The sequence below is a fragment of the Dasypus novemcinctus genome, chromosome 5, assembly GCF_030445035.2.
Source record: "Dasypus novemcinctus isolate mDasNov1 chromosome 5, mDasNov1.1.hap2, whole genome shotgun sequence".
Classification (NCBI taxonomy): Eukaryota; Metazoa; Chordata; class Mammalia; order Cingulata; family Dasypodidae; genus Dasypus; species Dasypus novemcinctus.
Genome location: NC_080677.1, coordinates 5,106,129 through 5,122,438, shown reverse-complemented (window position 1 = coordinate 5,122,438; position 16,310 = coordinate 5,106,129). Strand labels below are relative to the sequence as shown.

Sequence of the window (16,310 nt, the reverse complement as noted above, 5' to 3'; positions counted from 1 at the left end):
GCCACGTGTAGCAGAGAATCACCTTCAGGTCTACCCAGCTACAGGGTGACACTGCCCTCTTCTTCCATTTAATTTTAAGGTTCTTCAATTCCTTTGTTGCTAAACTTGAGCTTCTGGAAGGGGCTGGGCCTGCCCGTTTGTTCACCTCTGCCTCCTCACCTAGTCTCGCACCTGACACGCTGGAGGTGCTTGGTAAATGCTAGCTGACAAGATGAAGTAAAGGGACTTGCCAGCCCATAAAGCAAGCTGCAGAACCTTCCAGAAAATCAGACAAACCGTTTCCAAACTCATCCTTCAGTTCCTCGGACGGTGCCCCAAGGGCCAGTTACCCCATAGGTCACTAGGTGAATAAATGCCAGATTGTGTAGTTCTAAAAAGGGGTGGCAGGTATCCAGAAAGGAGGGACGTCCCAGGTACAAGGAAAAAATATACACAAGAGCTGGAAGTTCTTATTTGCAGAGTCAAAGGTAGGGAAGGACCAAAATAAATGGCAGATCTGCGCAGCTGGCGCCCAGGGGATATGCGGGTGTACAGCCGTAAGGAAAGAAGAAGCCAGAATGGAGTCCCACGGTTCGAAGCTGGCACTTCATCCCGTCACAACAGGACACCCAAAGCATGCGAGTGAGCTGAGAGAGAGGGACGCTCCTGGAACTGTGTTTTAAGAAGGAAACACAGAGAACGGCCAGCAGGTGCAGCGGCGGAAGGCGGGAAGGGCCGGCTCGAGCCACGGCAGCGGGGCTGTATGTGGAGCAGGCGTCAGGGAAACGAGGAGAACCTGGCGGGCTCAACACACGCAGGCTGGCTCGGGTCATCCCAGAGCATCCCCAGGGGACACTCACCAGGGGTGAAGGTCACCGTGGACCCCAACCGGGGAAGAGCCAGCCACACACAGAACCCGCTCCCCTACAAGGAAGGAAGCCTGGTGCTAGAAAGGGTCCCAATAGCTCACGTGGACCAGGCTGGGCAGTACACAGAAGGAGCGCCGCCAGATCAGCCCGTCTGCTCTGAGGCCGGGGACGACCATTCTGCCACCATCCGGGAATCGGCTGCCCCGGCGGCGGGAGCTGGGTGCAGGGGGGCCGGCTGCGCTCTGCTGCTGCCCACAGAGAGGACGCACCGGAGGGCACAGGGGCACACGGCAGGCTGGGACTACCAGCGCCGCTGTCCGCGCCCCGCAGCGGTGTTCGACACATTGAAAGCCCCAAGGTGGAAGCGGCAGCAGCTGGTCGCCTCACACCGCCACCCCGGGAAAGGCCAGGGCTGTGACTGAAGGCCTTGGTCAGCGCAGGATCCCGCGGGAACCGCTGCCGATTACCATGCCCAAACGTCTCAGGGGAAGCAGCAGAGGGCGGTGGGCGGCCAGCAGGCGGGCGCCCCGCTCCAGCACTGCCGCCTCCGTGGCGACTGCTAAGGCCGCCGCGCCCTGTGCTCCGCAGGGCCTCGCCGGAGGGGAGACAGGCAGCGTGCGTGTTGGCCGCCCAGTGGGGACCCAGTGGGGCTGAGAACTCACGGAGGCACGGCTGCCGGCATGGTGGGGCAGAGAATCAGCCAGGGGACACGGGCGCCCCCGGTACCTTGTTAAACTCCCCCCGAAGGTGGCCCGACACCTGGACTCGAGGACCGGGGCTCCTTTTCCTCAGGATCTCCACCTGGAGGTCCTCCTTTACAGGTAGAGTTTACAAGTATTTAAGGAACATGACTCGCTCCACAATAAGGAAGCATCTTATTTTGGGGGCATGGCTGGAGACTGATTCCTCTTGCCTAATTGTAGTTTTTAAAAGAATAATCTAGGCCAAGTGTCATATAACAGAAAAAGGTAAATTTTAAATTTAGGAGATACAGTTCCCCTGTCTGTGATCTAAGAGACATCCGAAAATAGTCTTGCATTGTTAGTCTAAATAATGAGAGACTTATTTATCGCTACGTTGTGCCCTGCCACTTCCAAAAAAGGATGATCAGTGCCTGGAACTAAGAGCCATTTATCAGATGACTATGAAATTCAGAAGGATTCACTGCTCCCTGCTGCATGCTCTGGACTGGGACTGGTATGCCCAAGTCAGGCAAGAGGTATATGAGCTGAATGAATGAATGAATGAAAGAAAAAAACAGGAAAACTGCAGAGCAAGAAGATGAAATGTAAACACACCAAAAAACCCAAGAGTTGCTGGGATAAAGGCGTCTATTGAACTGCAAGCATCCCAACAGCTAAAGGAGACATGAAACATTAATGGAGCCCAATTATCTGCTAAAAGGAAGCACACAAAAGAGTGGCGGGAGCCTGCCAGAGCTTCAGGAGGGCAAAGGCCCAGAAGAGCTGGGACTCGAAAAATCACAAAGGATGACAACGGCTTTTTCGGTCCTGCTCCAAATAAGAACCAGGGAGGGAGAGGGCCACGGCTTGCCTAATGTTGGGAAGAGACAAAGGGAAAGCTGGCTACTCAATGCCTTTTTGTTCCTGTCTTCCTTATTAAGATAAATGATCTTCAGGGCGGAAAGGCGGGAATAAACATCATCCAAAGGAAAGCACCATCCAAGAGAGGGCAGCTGACGACAGGGACCCCATCTCCTGGGCTGCTGGCAAGGCCACGGGGAATTCAAGCCCCACGGCTGAAATCTCAGCGGGAGCCGCTGAAGAACTTGAGGAGTCAGCGAGAAAGGAAAATATGAACCGGACCTTGATAAGGAACGAGAGCCACTGAGAGGCAGAGCGGAACCATGGGCTGGACCCGGGAGCCAGGTGTCAAGTCCATACTCGCCATCGGAGGCGTGATCCCGGCCAGCTGGAACCTCTGTGCCTCAGTGTCCTCCCCTGTAAACAGGGGGGTAACCACAGCGCCCATCACGTACATGGACGAACGGGGTGAGAACATGAAGCTCGGGTTCCTAACACGTTAAGAATGTTTACAGCAGGGAAGTCACCTCAACATGTAAAAACCAGTGCACTGAGACAAGCAGGCACGGCATGTCGTATCTCCCTGATAGTACAGTTCAAACTGAAGCTGGAGAGGAGCCATTACTGACATAGGGAAGTGTACTCTTTAGGTAGGGGATGTGCTCCATTTCAGGTTGCATTAAGGCAAAAAGAGTGGGAACTTCAGCGATTCTGGGAGAAAGACAATATAGATGATTTTTCCCATTTTTTTGTTTGTTTTGTTTTGTATTTCAGCCTTAAGAAGAGATATTTAGGCATGGGGGGGTGGAGGGATGTAAGAGAAATTAAAATTACAATCAACTTTGGCATCAATGTCCAACAAGATAACAATCTTCGTTATTATTCAAGATTTTGTTGAGCGTTTTGGAAAAAGTACTTTATCTTTAAAAAACAGCTTCAGTTTCATAGAAACAGTTTCACTATGAGGAAATGATACTCAGAAAACATATATATATACACATATATATATACACATATATATATAAATGAGTAAAACCCTGGGTAAAATTCTGTACCTGGTTAAAAAAATATTCCAGATATTCTTGTGGATAAGAGAAAAAAGATAAACTAGATGAGAAGATGTGATACACCATAAGGCAAACTTGATTCCAAAGCAAAGATCAGCAGGAGCTGCCACCCTTTCTAAGCTGGCTTTTCTAATCGCTTGTGCCATATCCTGTCCCAACTGCTCCAACACCTTGGGAGTGGCCCCAGGAAGGGAAGGGCTTTGTTAAGGGGTTCTTTATCTTCGCTTGCCTGGAATTACCAAAACCTCCCATGTGGAGGTCAGTGGCAGGGGCTCCGATCCTCCTGGAAATGACAAGTGTCCTTACGTAATGTGAGTTCAGGAATTCATCAGACAAATATTTAACACTAAGTACCACTAAGGGCAGGGTATCATAGGGGATACTCTAAGACAAACAAATCCTGCCACATATGCTCAAGGAATCAACAATCTTGGGAGAAAGGAGAAAGCATGGTATGTAAATCAGCATCCGTGGGGTAGCTTATATGTATAGGCATGTGCTACAGAAGATGGTTTGCCTAAATTATCTCAAAGGGAGGTGTCGGCTCAACCTGGATTTAATTCCAATTCCACTATTTGTGACTTCTGGGCAAGCTGCCTAACCTCTCAGTCTCAGTTTCCCCATGTGTAGCTCTGAAGACTAAAACAGAAAACTTAAGATGTGTAGGAGACTTCAGCTTAGGACTCGAGTTCCCGTCATTATCATCACTATTGTTTTTCATGACCTTAATTATGTGAGCTGGGTATACACAAACGAAGAACCTGGAGTGCAAAGTACCTAACTTCTAGTTGAGGAACTTAGAAATTAGAGAATGGAAGGGGATTTGGCCCAGTGGTTAGGGTGTCCGCCTACCACATGGGAGGTCTGCGGTTCAAACCCCAGGCCTCCTTGACCCGTGTGGAGCTGGCCCATGCGCAGTGCTGATGCGCGCAGGGAGTGCCGCGCACTCGGGTGTCCCCCACATAGGGGCGCCCCACGCGCAAGGAGTGCACCCTGTAAGGAGAGCCACCCAGCATGAAAGAAAGTGCAGCCTGCCCAGGAATGGCGCTGCACACACGGAGAGGTGACAGAGCAAGATGACACAACAAAAAGAAACACAGATTCCCGTGCCGCTGACAACAACAGAAGTGGACACAGAGAGCAGACAACTGGCGGGGGGGTGGGGAACAAATAAAAAAAATTAAATCTTGAAAAAAAGAAAATTAGAGAAAGGCAAAAACCGAACACAGAGTCCTCAGGCAAGGACGCTGCCATCGCTGTCAGAGGCAGGCTGGCGATCTCCCCACACCTGAAGGGGGACCGCCCTCCCCCCGGCCGCCCCCTGGAACCTGCCCTTGTGCTGACAGCTCGCGCAGTTTCAGCCGCTGCACCACACCCTGCTCCCTCCACCTGGGGCGCTCTTCTCCACCTGCCCCCTGCCCCTGGGCTGGGGTCCCATGGATGTGTCCCTGACAGCACCCTTCAAAGGGCCCCTCCCGCCCACCCCCGCCCAGACCTTGACCACCAAGGCCGACGCAGCACCCCGTTTGCTCCAGGAGGAAGCAGGATGGCTTGCCATGGTTTTCGTTTCCTGGGCTGCTCAAGACAGTACCATGCAATGCGTTGGCTTAACAACAGGAATTTATCCGCTCTCGGTCCTGGGGTTAGAAAAAAGTCCAAATCGAGGCACCACCGAGGCGATGCCTGTTCTCCGAAGACGGTGGGGTCCTGGGGGCTGGTGCTGGCAAGGGCCAGTCCTCAGCGCACCTCGAGCAAGGCCCTGGTGGCCTCTCCTGGCCTGCCCCTTCTCTCCGGTTCCCTGGTATCAGCTTCTGGCTGCTCTCTCTGGATTTCTGTGTCTGAACTTCATTCTGCTTAGAAAGACCTCCAGCCCTAGGACAGAGACCCAGCCTGAACGAGGCGAGCCACGCCTGAAATGCAGCGGCCCCACCAAAAAGCCTTCCGGCCATGGGCTGGATTAGGGAAGGACACGAGGACCTGGCGTCCACACAGCACCACACCACTGCAAGCAGAAACGCAAGTCAGCGGCACCAAAACAAGCTACCTCGGGACAACGACAGGATCGGTGAGGCATGCCTCATCCCGGTGGACACGATTTCTAGAGAGTAAAGATAATGCTTTTAAGTACTCAAAGGTATTTTCATTTTCCCTACTTTTATGTGTCAGAGAGCACACTCTTCACTGGGTTCTCAAGGAGGGGGCAAAGTATACAATGTAATCTTTTCTAAATAACTTTGATCTTCTTTATGAACCCAGGGTAACGACAGTGATGCTGGGGGTTAGTAGGTTAAATGGACTTATGCCGATGAGCTTTTTGAGTTCTAATGCGCCTCTTTTTATGGTGGGTCTTCTCCTCTGCTGTGCTACTGTTCAAAACTTCTCTCATGGATAAAAACTTAGCGCAATCAGCAGGACCTTTTGCCCCTTCCTACCTACCTTACGTTTGGTGGAAAAACATCTGAGATTCTTGGCACCACATTTTAAAACTAAATTGAGGGTAGCGGATGTGGCTCAAGCAGTTGGGCTCCCACCTACCAGACAGGAGGTCCCGGGTTTGATAACCAGGGCCTCCTGGTGAAGGCAAGCTGGCCCTGTAGAGAGCTGGCCCATGTGGAGAGCTGATGCAGCAAGATGACACAACAGAACGAGACACAGAGGAGAGACAATAAGAGACGCAGCAGAACAGGGAACTGAGGCGGCACAAGAGAATGTTCGCCTCTCTCCCCCTCTGGAAGGCCCCAGAATCGGTTCCGGAGCCACCTAATGAGAAGAACACACAGCGAATCGTCACAGAGAGCAGACAATGGAGGGAGGGGGAGAAATAAACAAATAAATCTTAAAAAAAAAAAAAAAACTAAATTGAAAGATAATACTTATTCATTTATTTTCACTATGAAATCGTTAGCATCTTTGTTCAAAATTTTAAAAGGGAGAAAGTTTTAAAGAAAATTCAACTTGCCCATAATCCTACCACTCAGAAATAGACATCATTAAGTTTAAAACATATATCATGGATTTTTTTAAAAAACAAAATTGGGCTCTGCTTTCCAGTTTTATTCACTTAACAGATCGGAGCATGTTATTCAAGTTAGTAAATCTATTTTCACCTATTTCAAGAGGGCCTAAGAGTCCATCAAATGTATGTACCATCATTTATTTCATCAGTCTTCTTTCAATTACGTCCCTTATTCTGGGGGTATATGCTAACAGAAGAACAGAAATGAAAATGTGACACATATACTTGTAATACGTATATATATATACAAACACACATACATACACATACACACATAAGCATACATACAGGGATGCATACACATTTCCTTGATATGAATGCCTACTGATGGATCAAGAGCAAAATGCCTTCTAGAAGTCCACCCACTTCCTGACTCTCTCACAAGAGAGCCTGCTTCTCAAGAGCCCACCTCCCAGGTGCGCCTCATGCGCCCACACCTGCGTCCACCCGTCCTGCAGGGAAGGTACAGCTGTCCCTGCTTTACAGATGGGAAACTGAGGCTCAGCTGTCCAGGAGAGCACCGTGCTTCCATCCCGAAGCAGGCTTGTCTGGCTCAAGCTCCCCACTACCCGGCTCCTCAGCCCATAAACGCTTGGGGGCTCTTCTGAGTCTACTCCAGAGACTTGAGCACAGGATGTTTGAAAGAGCTCTCCCAGCACCTTGGGGAACTCCTGGAGGTGCTGCCGGGAGCTCAGCCACGACTGTGAGTGACCAGCACGGCCAGAAACAACGTGGGTACAACGAGCAAGGCCAGGCTTCCAAAGTGCCAACTCCTAAAAACCACAATTCTCTGAAACTTCCTATCTCAAAAACACAAGAGTAACTAACTCCAGCTATTCCAAAACTGCCTCATTTCAAAAGAAAACACATCTCTTCCCGCAGAGCGCTAAGTAATGTGGGAAGCATTTTTAGCAACCGTCACGCAAAAATAAGCTGCTTACCTTAGGAACAAGGTAATAAAACGAGCGCACTAAATCCTCTTTGCCAGACAGACAGAGCGGGTCAAGGAAAGTCACAGCTAATCTCGCATTCCCCACATCTGATGCCCTGCGGGGAATCAGCAAACTTCCGAACAAATACAGCATGCAAAGCGCAGGCCTTGCCATCACAGCATCTGATCACGCCGGGGAAATTAGGGGAGCAAGAAAGAACAGACTGCATCGCGGCCAGATTCGTTCAGGGGTCCCAAGGCGTCTCGTTAAAAAGAAGCTGCGTGTTTAACATCCTGTCAGGCACGAGGTTGGGAAGGGAAGGGCTAGGGACCCGAGCGGCAGACTCCCACCCTGCTAGGCTGCAGCCGGCCGGGGAGAGGCAGCGGGGCTTTTACTGCACCTGCCGGAGAGCTGCCAAGGCCAAGGCCGCTCATGACAGATGACACGAGGGAAGAAGAATGCACAGCGCCCAGACGTGCTTGAAGGAGAGATTTATGCTTTTCTGTTCCATGCAACGAATCCCAGAGCTTGGTGTCCACGATTTCCAGCTCAGTTTGTTTCCACATTTTTCATGTGAAATGAACGCCCCAAATCAGATCCATTCACATGACATTTTCCCTCGTTGCAAGCTGCCTACTCACGCTGTTTGAGTTTTCCCATTTGATGCCTCTTTCTTATTGATTTACAGGTATTTTTTAAGAAATGGAGGGATCCCAATAGTCTGCATGCTATATGCACTGTAAATATCTTCTTCCAGGCTGGAGGGAGCCTTTTTGCTCTTCTAACACTGTCTACTATGTTTCTGCAAAAATTTGTTTTTTTATATTATACCCAAACTTAACCAGTCTTTTCCTTGTGCCTCTATTTCCCCTGGGAGACATGCTAGAGATTTGCTCTTACCGTCGTCTTTACAGATACTGGCTTTGGTGTTTGTTCCTCTCTGGTGATTCTTTCTTTATTATTCCAGTAATCTCTGGTCTTAATTCTATTATTCCTTTCCTCCTAGGTTCCTTAGGGTTATTCAATTTTCATTTTTCCCATTTCAATTTTTCTTCTTTTTAAAGTTTAGAAATTGAGTCCACAGCAATACCTCAGCGATGCCACACAACTTTTAACCTGTAGCACATTTTCACTCAGTTCCAAACATTTGATATTCTCCCTGCAATTCCCTCTTTAACCCGTGGGCAAAGCAGGAGCATGTTTTAAGGTTTCCACACACGTATTTGTGTGTTTTGGTTTTAACTTTTTATGTGGACTTCTGATTTAATCACACTGGGTCAAAGAACATGGCTTGCCTGGAACAGATTGCTCAAAATGCCATGCAACTTTCCGTATATGGTCAGCTTTGTAAAAAGTTACACAGGTTTTAGAGAAGAAACAAGACTCTCGGTTTGCCGGGTTCAGGATTCTGCTACATCAATTAATCCAAGTCAGTGATATCTACAGTTTTCCTACCCTCTTATTTTATGGTTTCTGTTTGACAGCCTTTTTTCTTCACATACTATTTCCTTCCTTTTCTAACTTTGATTGGATTGATGTTTTTAAAAATACTATCTTATACCTTTTCCTGCTGGGTTAGAAGCTAGCAATTATAATATATCCTTTTAGTAATAATAGTCAATACCTGCACCTAATATTTTAAGATACACACATAGGCATAATTTTTTTAAAAATGTAGTCTTCAAGTTATTCTACATTTTGCTTCTTCTGACTAGGGCTTTAAGACTTAACTACTCACCAAACCACCTCCCACTCCCAAATGGCACACACATACATTCCCAGTATCTTATCACCTAGAGTTTTACTTTTACTTTATTTTCACTAATAATAAGGAATTAACTTACAAATTGTATCGATTTCTCTGCACATTATTATCTTATACCCTTATTTTCACCTAAGCAATCACATTTCTTCTTTGTGGAATACAAACGCCAATTAATTCTTACAGTAAGGATTGCTGGAAATGAATTTTCTCAGTCTTTGTCTAAAAAAGCTTTATTTTGCCTTCACTACTAAAGGATACAATAGTATAAAATTCTAGACTGACAGTTAATTTTTCCTCAGCACTCTGATAATATAGCTGCATTGTCTTCTAGCATCTACTTTGTCTTCCTGTGTTAAAAACCTGTTCTGCCCACACACATTTGCTTTCTCTTCGGTTTTCTGGAATTATGCTATGTTTTTAGATGTGGATGAATCTTTATTTTTCTGTTTAGTTCTGTGAGTACAGTTTGGAGACTTGTGTCTTTCTTCAGTTCTGGAAAATCCTCGGCTAGTATCTCTTTCCATCTTCCTTCTCTGCATTCCTGCTATCCCCTCTTCCCAGGGTCCTGTAAGTTTCTACGTCTCCCTGCCCACTCCTATTTTGTCCTTGTCTCTCTGTGCCACAGCAAGTAGATTCTCTTGGTCCTACTTCTCCAATTCATTAACAATCTGTAGACCCAATCCAGCATTTTCTGAAACGTCACCCTAACTGGGCATGCCCTCTCCGACAGTCCTAACGGCCGCTTCCTCTCATCCAGCTGTCCCTGCTTCACACTTTCTTGCCCGTCCCTCTTTCCCTGGGGCGAGCCTCACCCACGCCCCACTGTAGAGCCTCTGTCGGGCCGATGTTTCCTGCATGTGCTCTAAGGTGGCAGGTGTCCGTTTGGCCAGCTGTGTCTCTTCGCACGGCAGGGCTTCCGGGGCCCTGGAAGGCTGGCGTGCAGACTCCGGCCAGAAGGTCTCGTGTTGGGTTTCCTTGTGCCATCCTCCTGCCTCGGGGCCGAGGGGGCAGTGGGGGGCGCTGCCCACTGGAAGGCAGTGGAGGCTGCAGCCGCGTCACTGAGCGGGGCTGCCCGGTGCTGCTCTCTCGGCTCCCTGGTCCCGAGTCGGCACACGCCGTAGACCGTAGACCCAGCAGCGGGCTTTTCTCGGTCTTGAAGGGCAGGGAGCCACACCCCGGTTCCCGGCTAGGCAGTGAACTTGGCCCTGGCCCTGCTCGCGGTCTCTGGTGGAGGCGGGTGACCTCACCTGCGTTACTCGGGAGGCCCTGCACTCGGCCCAGTGGGCACCACGTGCTGTCCTGCGGCGATGCTGACCCTGGATGTGCGCCAGCCGGAGCCCTTTCGGGCTTCCTGTCTCAAACGCTGCGTGTGGAATGACTGTGGGCCGGAGGGAAGAGCGGCCGTCAGGGGAGTGCGTGAACGGACCGTTGAGCAGGAGGGTCCCCGCGGGGGCAGGCCGAGTCCGTCCTTTCCCACGGCTGGGCCGCGTGGTGGTCAGGGGCACAAGCTGAGCATCAACCACCCACTGTTCCTCTCCATTCCCGGAAGGAGAATCGACTCTCCGCACCGAATCCCATCCCACCTCCTGTGCCGCGCACCTCCTGAGCTGCACATCTCCGTTACTGGTCCTAACAGCGCTGCTTTGCTATGGTGGGATAGCTGATCACACGCTTTAGAGACGAAAGATGAGAAAGGTGTTTTTTTCAATACTTTTTCCTAATTCCCTTTTTAAAGTGTTAACATACAGATTTTTATGTGACCATTAATACCAAGATTTAGATGATAAATTATCTCATTTAAACGGGGATAAGCAACAAAATTTAATAAGTTTAAACTTTCCCAGGTTTCAAAGCCAATGTTAATAAACCAGTACTCTTTCCCTTGCATCACCTCATTTGAAAAAGTTTCCTAAAAAAGTTTTCTAAAAGGTGACCCTGTAATTATGCCTGATGCAGAACATCCTGGCTGGTTTTACTCAACTTCTAACACTTGAGAAAACACTTCTTTGACTTCATAATCAGAGCTCTGCTTTTATTTTGCTAAATTTTATCTACATTCTCATTAAGCAACTTAAAACATAAAATAAAATCTCTGATTATTCTAATTCCTACCAGCTTTAAACCCTTTGAGTTCTTGTACCTAAACTCCCTAATATTCCCAACAATCAGCCATATACTCATGGGGCCGGTTCTGTTTCTGGGTGGCTCAGCTGACACTGCAGCCTTCCCTTCTTAGACTGAGTTTAACTCATGCACACTTCCAGCCTCTTTCTTTCCCTTTCCCAGGACAACCCCACCAGCAATGAAACGGTGCAAGAACCTCAGACAAGGCAGGGAAGAGTCCCCGCTCCCCAAAACCAACTCAACTGCACACGTAAAGAGGGCAAAACTACGACGACTGCACGGGGTTCCCCACACGGTCAAGGCGCCGCAAGGTGTCATCTTGAAATAACTCAAGTGGAAGCGATTTGGAGGTTCCCTCATTGAAGTCTGTTAACGGAAAGGAACTGGAGGAAGGAATCACAGCTTCTTTAGCATGTGTTTTCCTTAAGGGGAAAAGAAGCACTGGAGCCAGGGGCTTCCCGTATTAGATCAAGCACAACTTTTAGGAGTCCACGCTGGAGCTGGGAGTGACCGCGTGCCTGGGCGGCGGACGAGGGAGACGCCGCACGCAGAGCGCACCTTACCTTGGTGATTCACGAGGCGGCTAGACGGCGCGGGGAAGCCCCGTTCCCCCAGGTCTCTGTGGCCGGGAGGAGAAGTCTGCTTGACCTTATCCTAAAAAAAGAAACAGCAGAAAGGCTCAGGTCCAATGAGCATTTCACACTTCCGCACCGCCCTTCCTCAATCCCTGGCTTCCTTTCACTTTATTCCCCTTTTAAAATGGAAACAACAGCTGTTTAAAATACGCCCCAAATGGGAGGTAAACCACGAAAAGGTGCAAACCTGTCTGGCAAGGGAGTTAGAAGGAAAATGACAAGTCTTTTGGCCTAGATAGCTTTCCCTGAATAGCAGTTCTTAAAGAATGATTGCCAACTCCACTGCTTAGCTTAGGCAATGAATGTAAACAATTAGCACTCACAGGGCACAGGCATTTTTCCTAACAACTGCGCCGTTAATCAAGACATAGGTCGCCTGTTACCTGCTACAGAAATATTCAGAAAGTGTTCTGTAAATGGTTCCCAAAGCACAGCTCAAGAACCTCCCGGCAGTTTTCAGACATCAGGGCGAAGACAAAAAATGTTAATGAAAATGAAAACAGCAACATTGTAACCAAGCCCAGAACGCCAGAAAAAAAATCTCCCTGGGAATACAACGAAGCCAAATGTAGGGAAAAGAAAGTGTGCCTTATCACATTTATACTCTTATACCAAAACATGGGCAGGGATGAACTTGGGGGGCGAGGGGTGTCAATTTTCTGTTGTCAAGTTATGAAGAATTTGAAATTTTTACAACGCATATATGTATGACCCCTGTAGAAGTATGCAAAAAAGTACAAGGTCTGCAGTAAAGCCTTAAAAAAAGCAACTTCATCCCTACCTGTGCAGAAGGATGGCCCAGGACTTCAACCTGCTGCCTGAGAAATGTTCCCAGGCATGCACACCCACAAGGCTCTGGCAAAAGCCACCACGTGCCTAGTGCTCACTCTCGCAGGCTGGGCTGCAGACGAGGAAACTGAGGCACAAGAAGTGGGCGCACAGCACTGGAACAGGACACTCGTGGTCTAGCTCCTTTCCAGCACATTACACCGCACCAGCGGCCCAAGAAACTCAAGGTGCACCTGGTGACTCGAGGGCAGGGCTTGGACCCGCCGCCCTGTTCGCCGCCTGCACGCCTCCCAGCCAAGCGTCGCCTCGAGAGCCTTCACCTGCGCGCGTGTAAGCCGGGCTTGGTGGTGGCACCAGCTCGAGGGTGTGAAAGCCCACCTGTTTGTAAACAGGTAAGGACTGGTCAACGCCACGCCACAGCCCACTCACAAGGGGCAGGGGAGGCAGGATCTCCAAGGGGAGATTCAGGCAGCACCCGCTCTCCACTTCTACCAACTCCAGGAAAGAGGTCTGCACCCTGCGAAGGCAAAGCTGCCTCCTCACCTGCCTCCAGAAAATCTGGGGAAAACAAAGCTAAGCAAAACAAAGCTCTGTGCAATGGGAGGTATCATCGCTTGTTTCTCTCTCTCTCTTTTTACCCCCTACAAAAGAAACAGCTTTCTTTTATAAAAAATTATAGATGGTCAATACTTGCTAATTATGAAAATATTAGATGCTTTAGAAAAGTACTAAGAAAAAAATTAAAGCGAACCTTGCTGTATTCTCACTCCCCAAAGACATTTTCCTATTATTTTCTGAGACGTTCTTTTAGAAAAAGAGAAAAGGTACACATTGTATGTGTATACTTGTACTGTCTGAGTTATTTACAGAGAACATGGGTGCTATATAGGAATCACTTGGGGCTGAAAAATGATCCTAATAATGAATGGAATTGTAGTTGCATCACACATCTTGCGGTATTTTAATAAACACTGCATGAGATCTTCCATGTCGAGAAATACGGGTTTCGACCAGCACTCTGCCCGGGTCGATGCCCCTGGGTGGCTGAGTGGGACGGTGTGTTTCATCAACGCCTACTGATGAAGATGGCAACCGTAAGGATCTAATGGAGAAAGCTGGAGGGCGCAGTCTGCAGGGCGTGGCGTCCAGCCTGGTTTAGAACGTGGTACCTCCCAGCTGCCCAAAGTCAGCAGGGACGCACACCTCCCCCAATCTGGGGTCCCCCAGTTTAGTTCTGGTTTCTGCAGTTGCACACCTAATGCACCTCTCCATCCAAGCTACACTTTCCCACCATCTGAGACAAGTTTCTGTTTCCTTTTTTCCTAATTTTAAAAGAAGACATATTAAATTTTTTAAGTGCTGTGTAGAAATAAGAAAAGAAAAATAAGAAATAAAAGTTAGGGTAAATCCCATGACCCTAGGCTCACAGCATTTTCCTGGCCTTTCCATCTTTACGATGCACAGCCAGATGCTGCTAACATCAGGGTGTGTAATCTATTTTGTGTTTTGCTTTTTTCCCCAATTAACCTAAGAGCAGGTTATATTAAAACCTTGGTAAATACCTTTATTGTGGTTTCTGAACTACTAGTAGACACCTGAGTTGCTCGCAATTTTTGGAGAGCAGAAATAATGCTCAAGTAAGCACCTCTGTACATGAAAACTGTCAACACTTCTGATGATAAGATTGGGAACGCTACCTACAAGTAGAATGAGGCGGTCAAAGGTTGCGTGCATTTTTTTCTTAAGACTCTAGATACACGCTCTCAAACTCTTCTTCATACAATTTGCCATTCTACCCAAAACCCACCTCATAATATACCAGAGGCAGCCAGGAATACAACTGGTTATTTCTGTGCAAAGTTTTTTCCTGCCAATTCTAAAGGTAAGTAATAGCCTCATCCTGTGGTTTTAAAGCGCACGTCTCTAAACACTAACGAGGGTGCACATTTTTCACATTCTTAGTCCTGAGTGCTCCTTCCTCTGGACTCTCCGTTGAACAGGTGGGCTCGACTAGACAAGGGCTCTGGACTCCAAAAGGTCGTTGAACGAGTGAAGCTCTCTGACTCAGCAGCTGAGGGCACTGGGCCAGTGACCTGGACGCAGCTGATGTTCTCATGTGTAAAATGGGTTAGGAGAGCCCCTTCGGGGATTGACGGAGGCGTCTGTTCACAAAGTAAGGGACAAAGCTGGGTGTGACGCCTGATGAGCGCCCACGAGGTAGCCTGGTGATGCCACTGGCCCACTGGGCGCTCGGTTTTGCTTCTCAACTCAACAACAGGCTCTTTATGCGACAGGACACTCATCTGAGTCATATGTATAGGAAATACTCTTCCCACCTTGTCTGTCTCAAGATTTAATTATATTTTTGATGCTCAGAAGTCTAACTCATGGAGTCGAGTTTAGGGAATTTTTCTTTTTGATTTAATTGTTTTATGCTTGAAAAGTACGTTCTACCTTCTATCCATAAATTTGAAATACACAGGCTTATCTTTAAATCCCACCCCCCACTTGAGGTTCTACTCTTTAATCTACTGGACATCCACCTTGGTGGACAGTAAGAGGTGAACATATAAAGTGACATCCCCCATGGCTGACCAGTTCACCCCACGGCTGGCCAACAGTCAGCACCGACTGAACTCTAAAGCAGGATGTCACCTTCGTAATATGTTATTAATCATGAGCACACACACGAGTCATTCTCAGTTACCTACTAGCGTCCACTGAGTCTTCCATTCCCGCCAGGGTCATATTTTTAACAATCACAGCTTGCCAACATGTTTTAACATCTGCGGTACATTTCCCCTCTAGTTTCTTTGACAGGAATCCCTTAGTCATTTTCTCCCAAGCAAATTTTAGAATATTTTCAAAGTTTGCTGAAATTATTAAAATGTCTCTGGAATATTTACTTCCACATAAATAAGCACTGACTACACAGTGCTAGCAAGAAGGTTGCTGCTGGATCAGCTGATTGGAATCAGATCACCCAAACCTGTTTTGTAAAGCCCCCAGAATGCCCCTGCCTCCAAGGATGGGGTGAAACTCTTTGGATTAACAACCGCCTGAAGTATCTGTGTGTCCACTTGTTTGAGATCCACTGTTTGCCCTGAAAGGTTCTCTTGCAAAAGGCAAGACCCCAAACTCCACTGAGATGCCTACTTGGAAGACAAGTTTCAACCCTATTAGAGCAACCGAGCTCAAGGATACCAGATTTACCAAATAAAATCATAGTACGTCCAGTTACATGTGAATCAACAAGTGATAGCTCGAGTATGGCTCAAGTCCCATGAAATATTTGAAACATACTAAAGAGGGATGAGCTGTTGATCTGAAATTCAAATTTAACTGTGCATCTTATATTTTACCTGGCAGGTCTACACCTCCAGGACTGTTCCAAATCTGACAGGCCTGCCTGACAAATTATAGCAGTTAAGAACAAGATCTCTAGATACTGCTAATTTGTCTTAACTATAAATATGTAAAAAATAATAATAATAAAAAACTCCCAGGTCAAAAAAGAAATGTACCATGTACACTGTGTTATCAACAGATAGAAGCTGCAGACAAGAAGCCTGTTATCTTGAGACACCAAG

The 16,310-nt window shown here is 47.9% G+C and overlaps 1 protein-coding gene across 5 annotated transcripts in view; it reads right to left on the bottom strand.

Moving 5' to 3' along the window:
* Window positions 1-16,310, bottom strand: part of GRB10 (growth factor receptor bound protein 10) — a 209,717-nt gene that overhangs the window by 94,537 nt on the left and 98,870 nt on the right. For 3 of the 5 annotated variants that reach the window (XM_012526047.4, XM_071215044.1, XM_004460755.4), the window contains one exon: window positions 11,860-11,950. The exons of the other annotated variants lie outside the window; for them this stretch is intronic. In XM_012526047.4, the coding sequence (XP_012381501.1) occupies window positions 11,860-11,950 (91 nt within the window). The remainder of the gene's footprint in view (window positions 1-11,859; window positions 11,951-16,310) is intronic. 5 annotated transcript variants of the gene reach the window in all.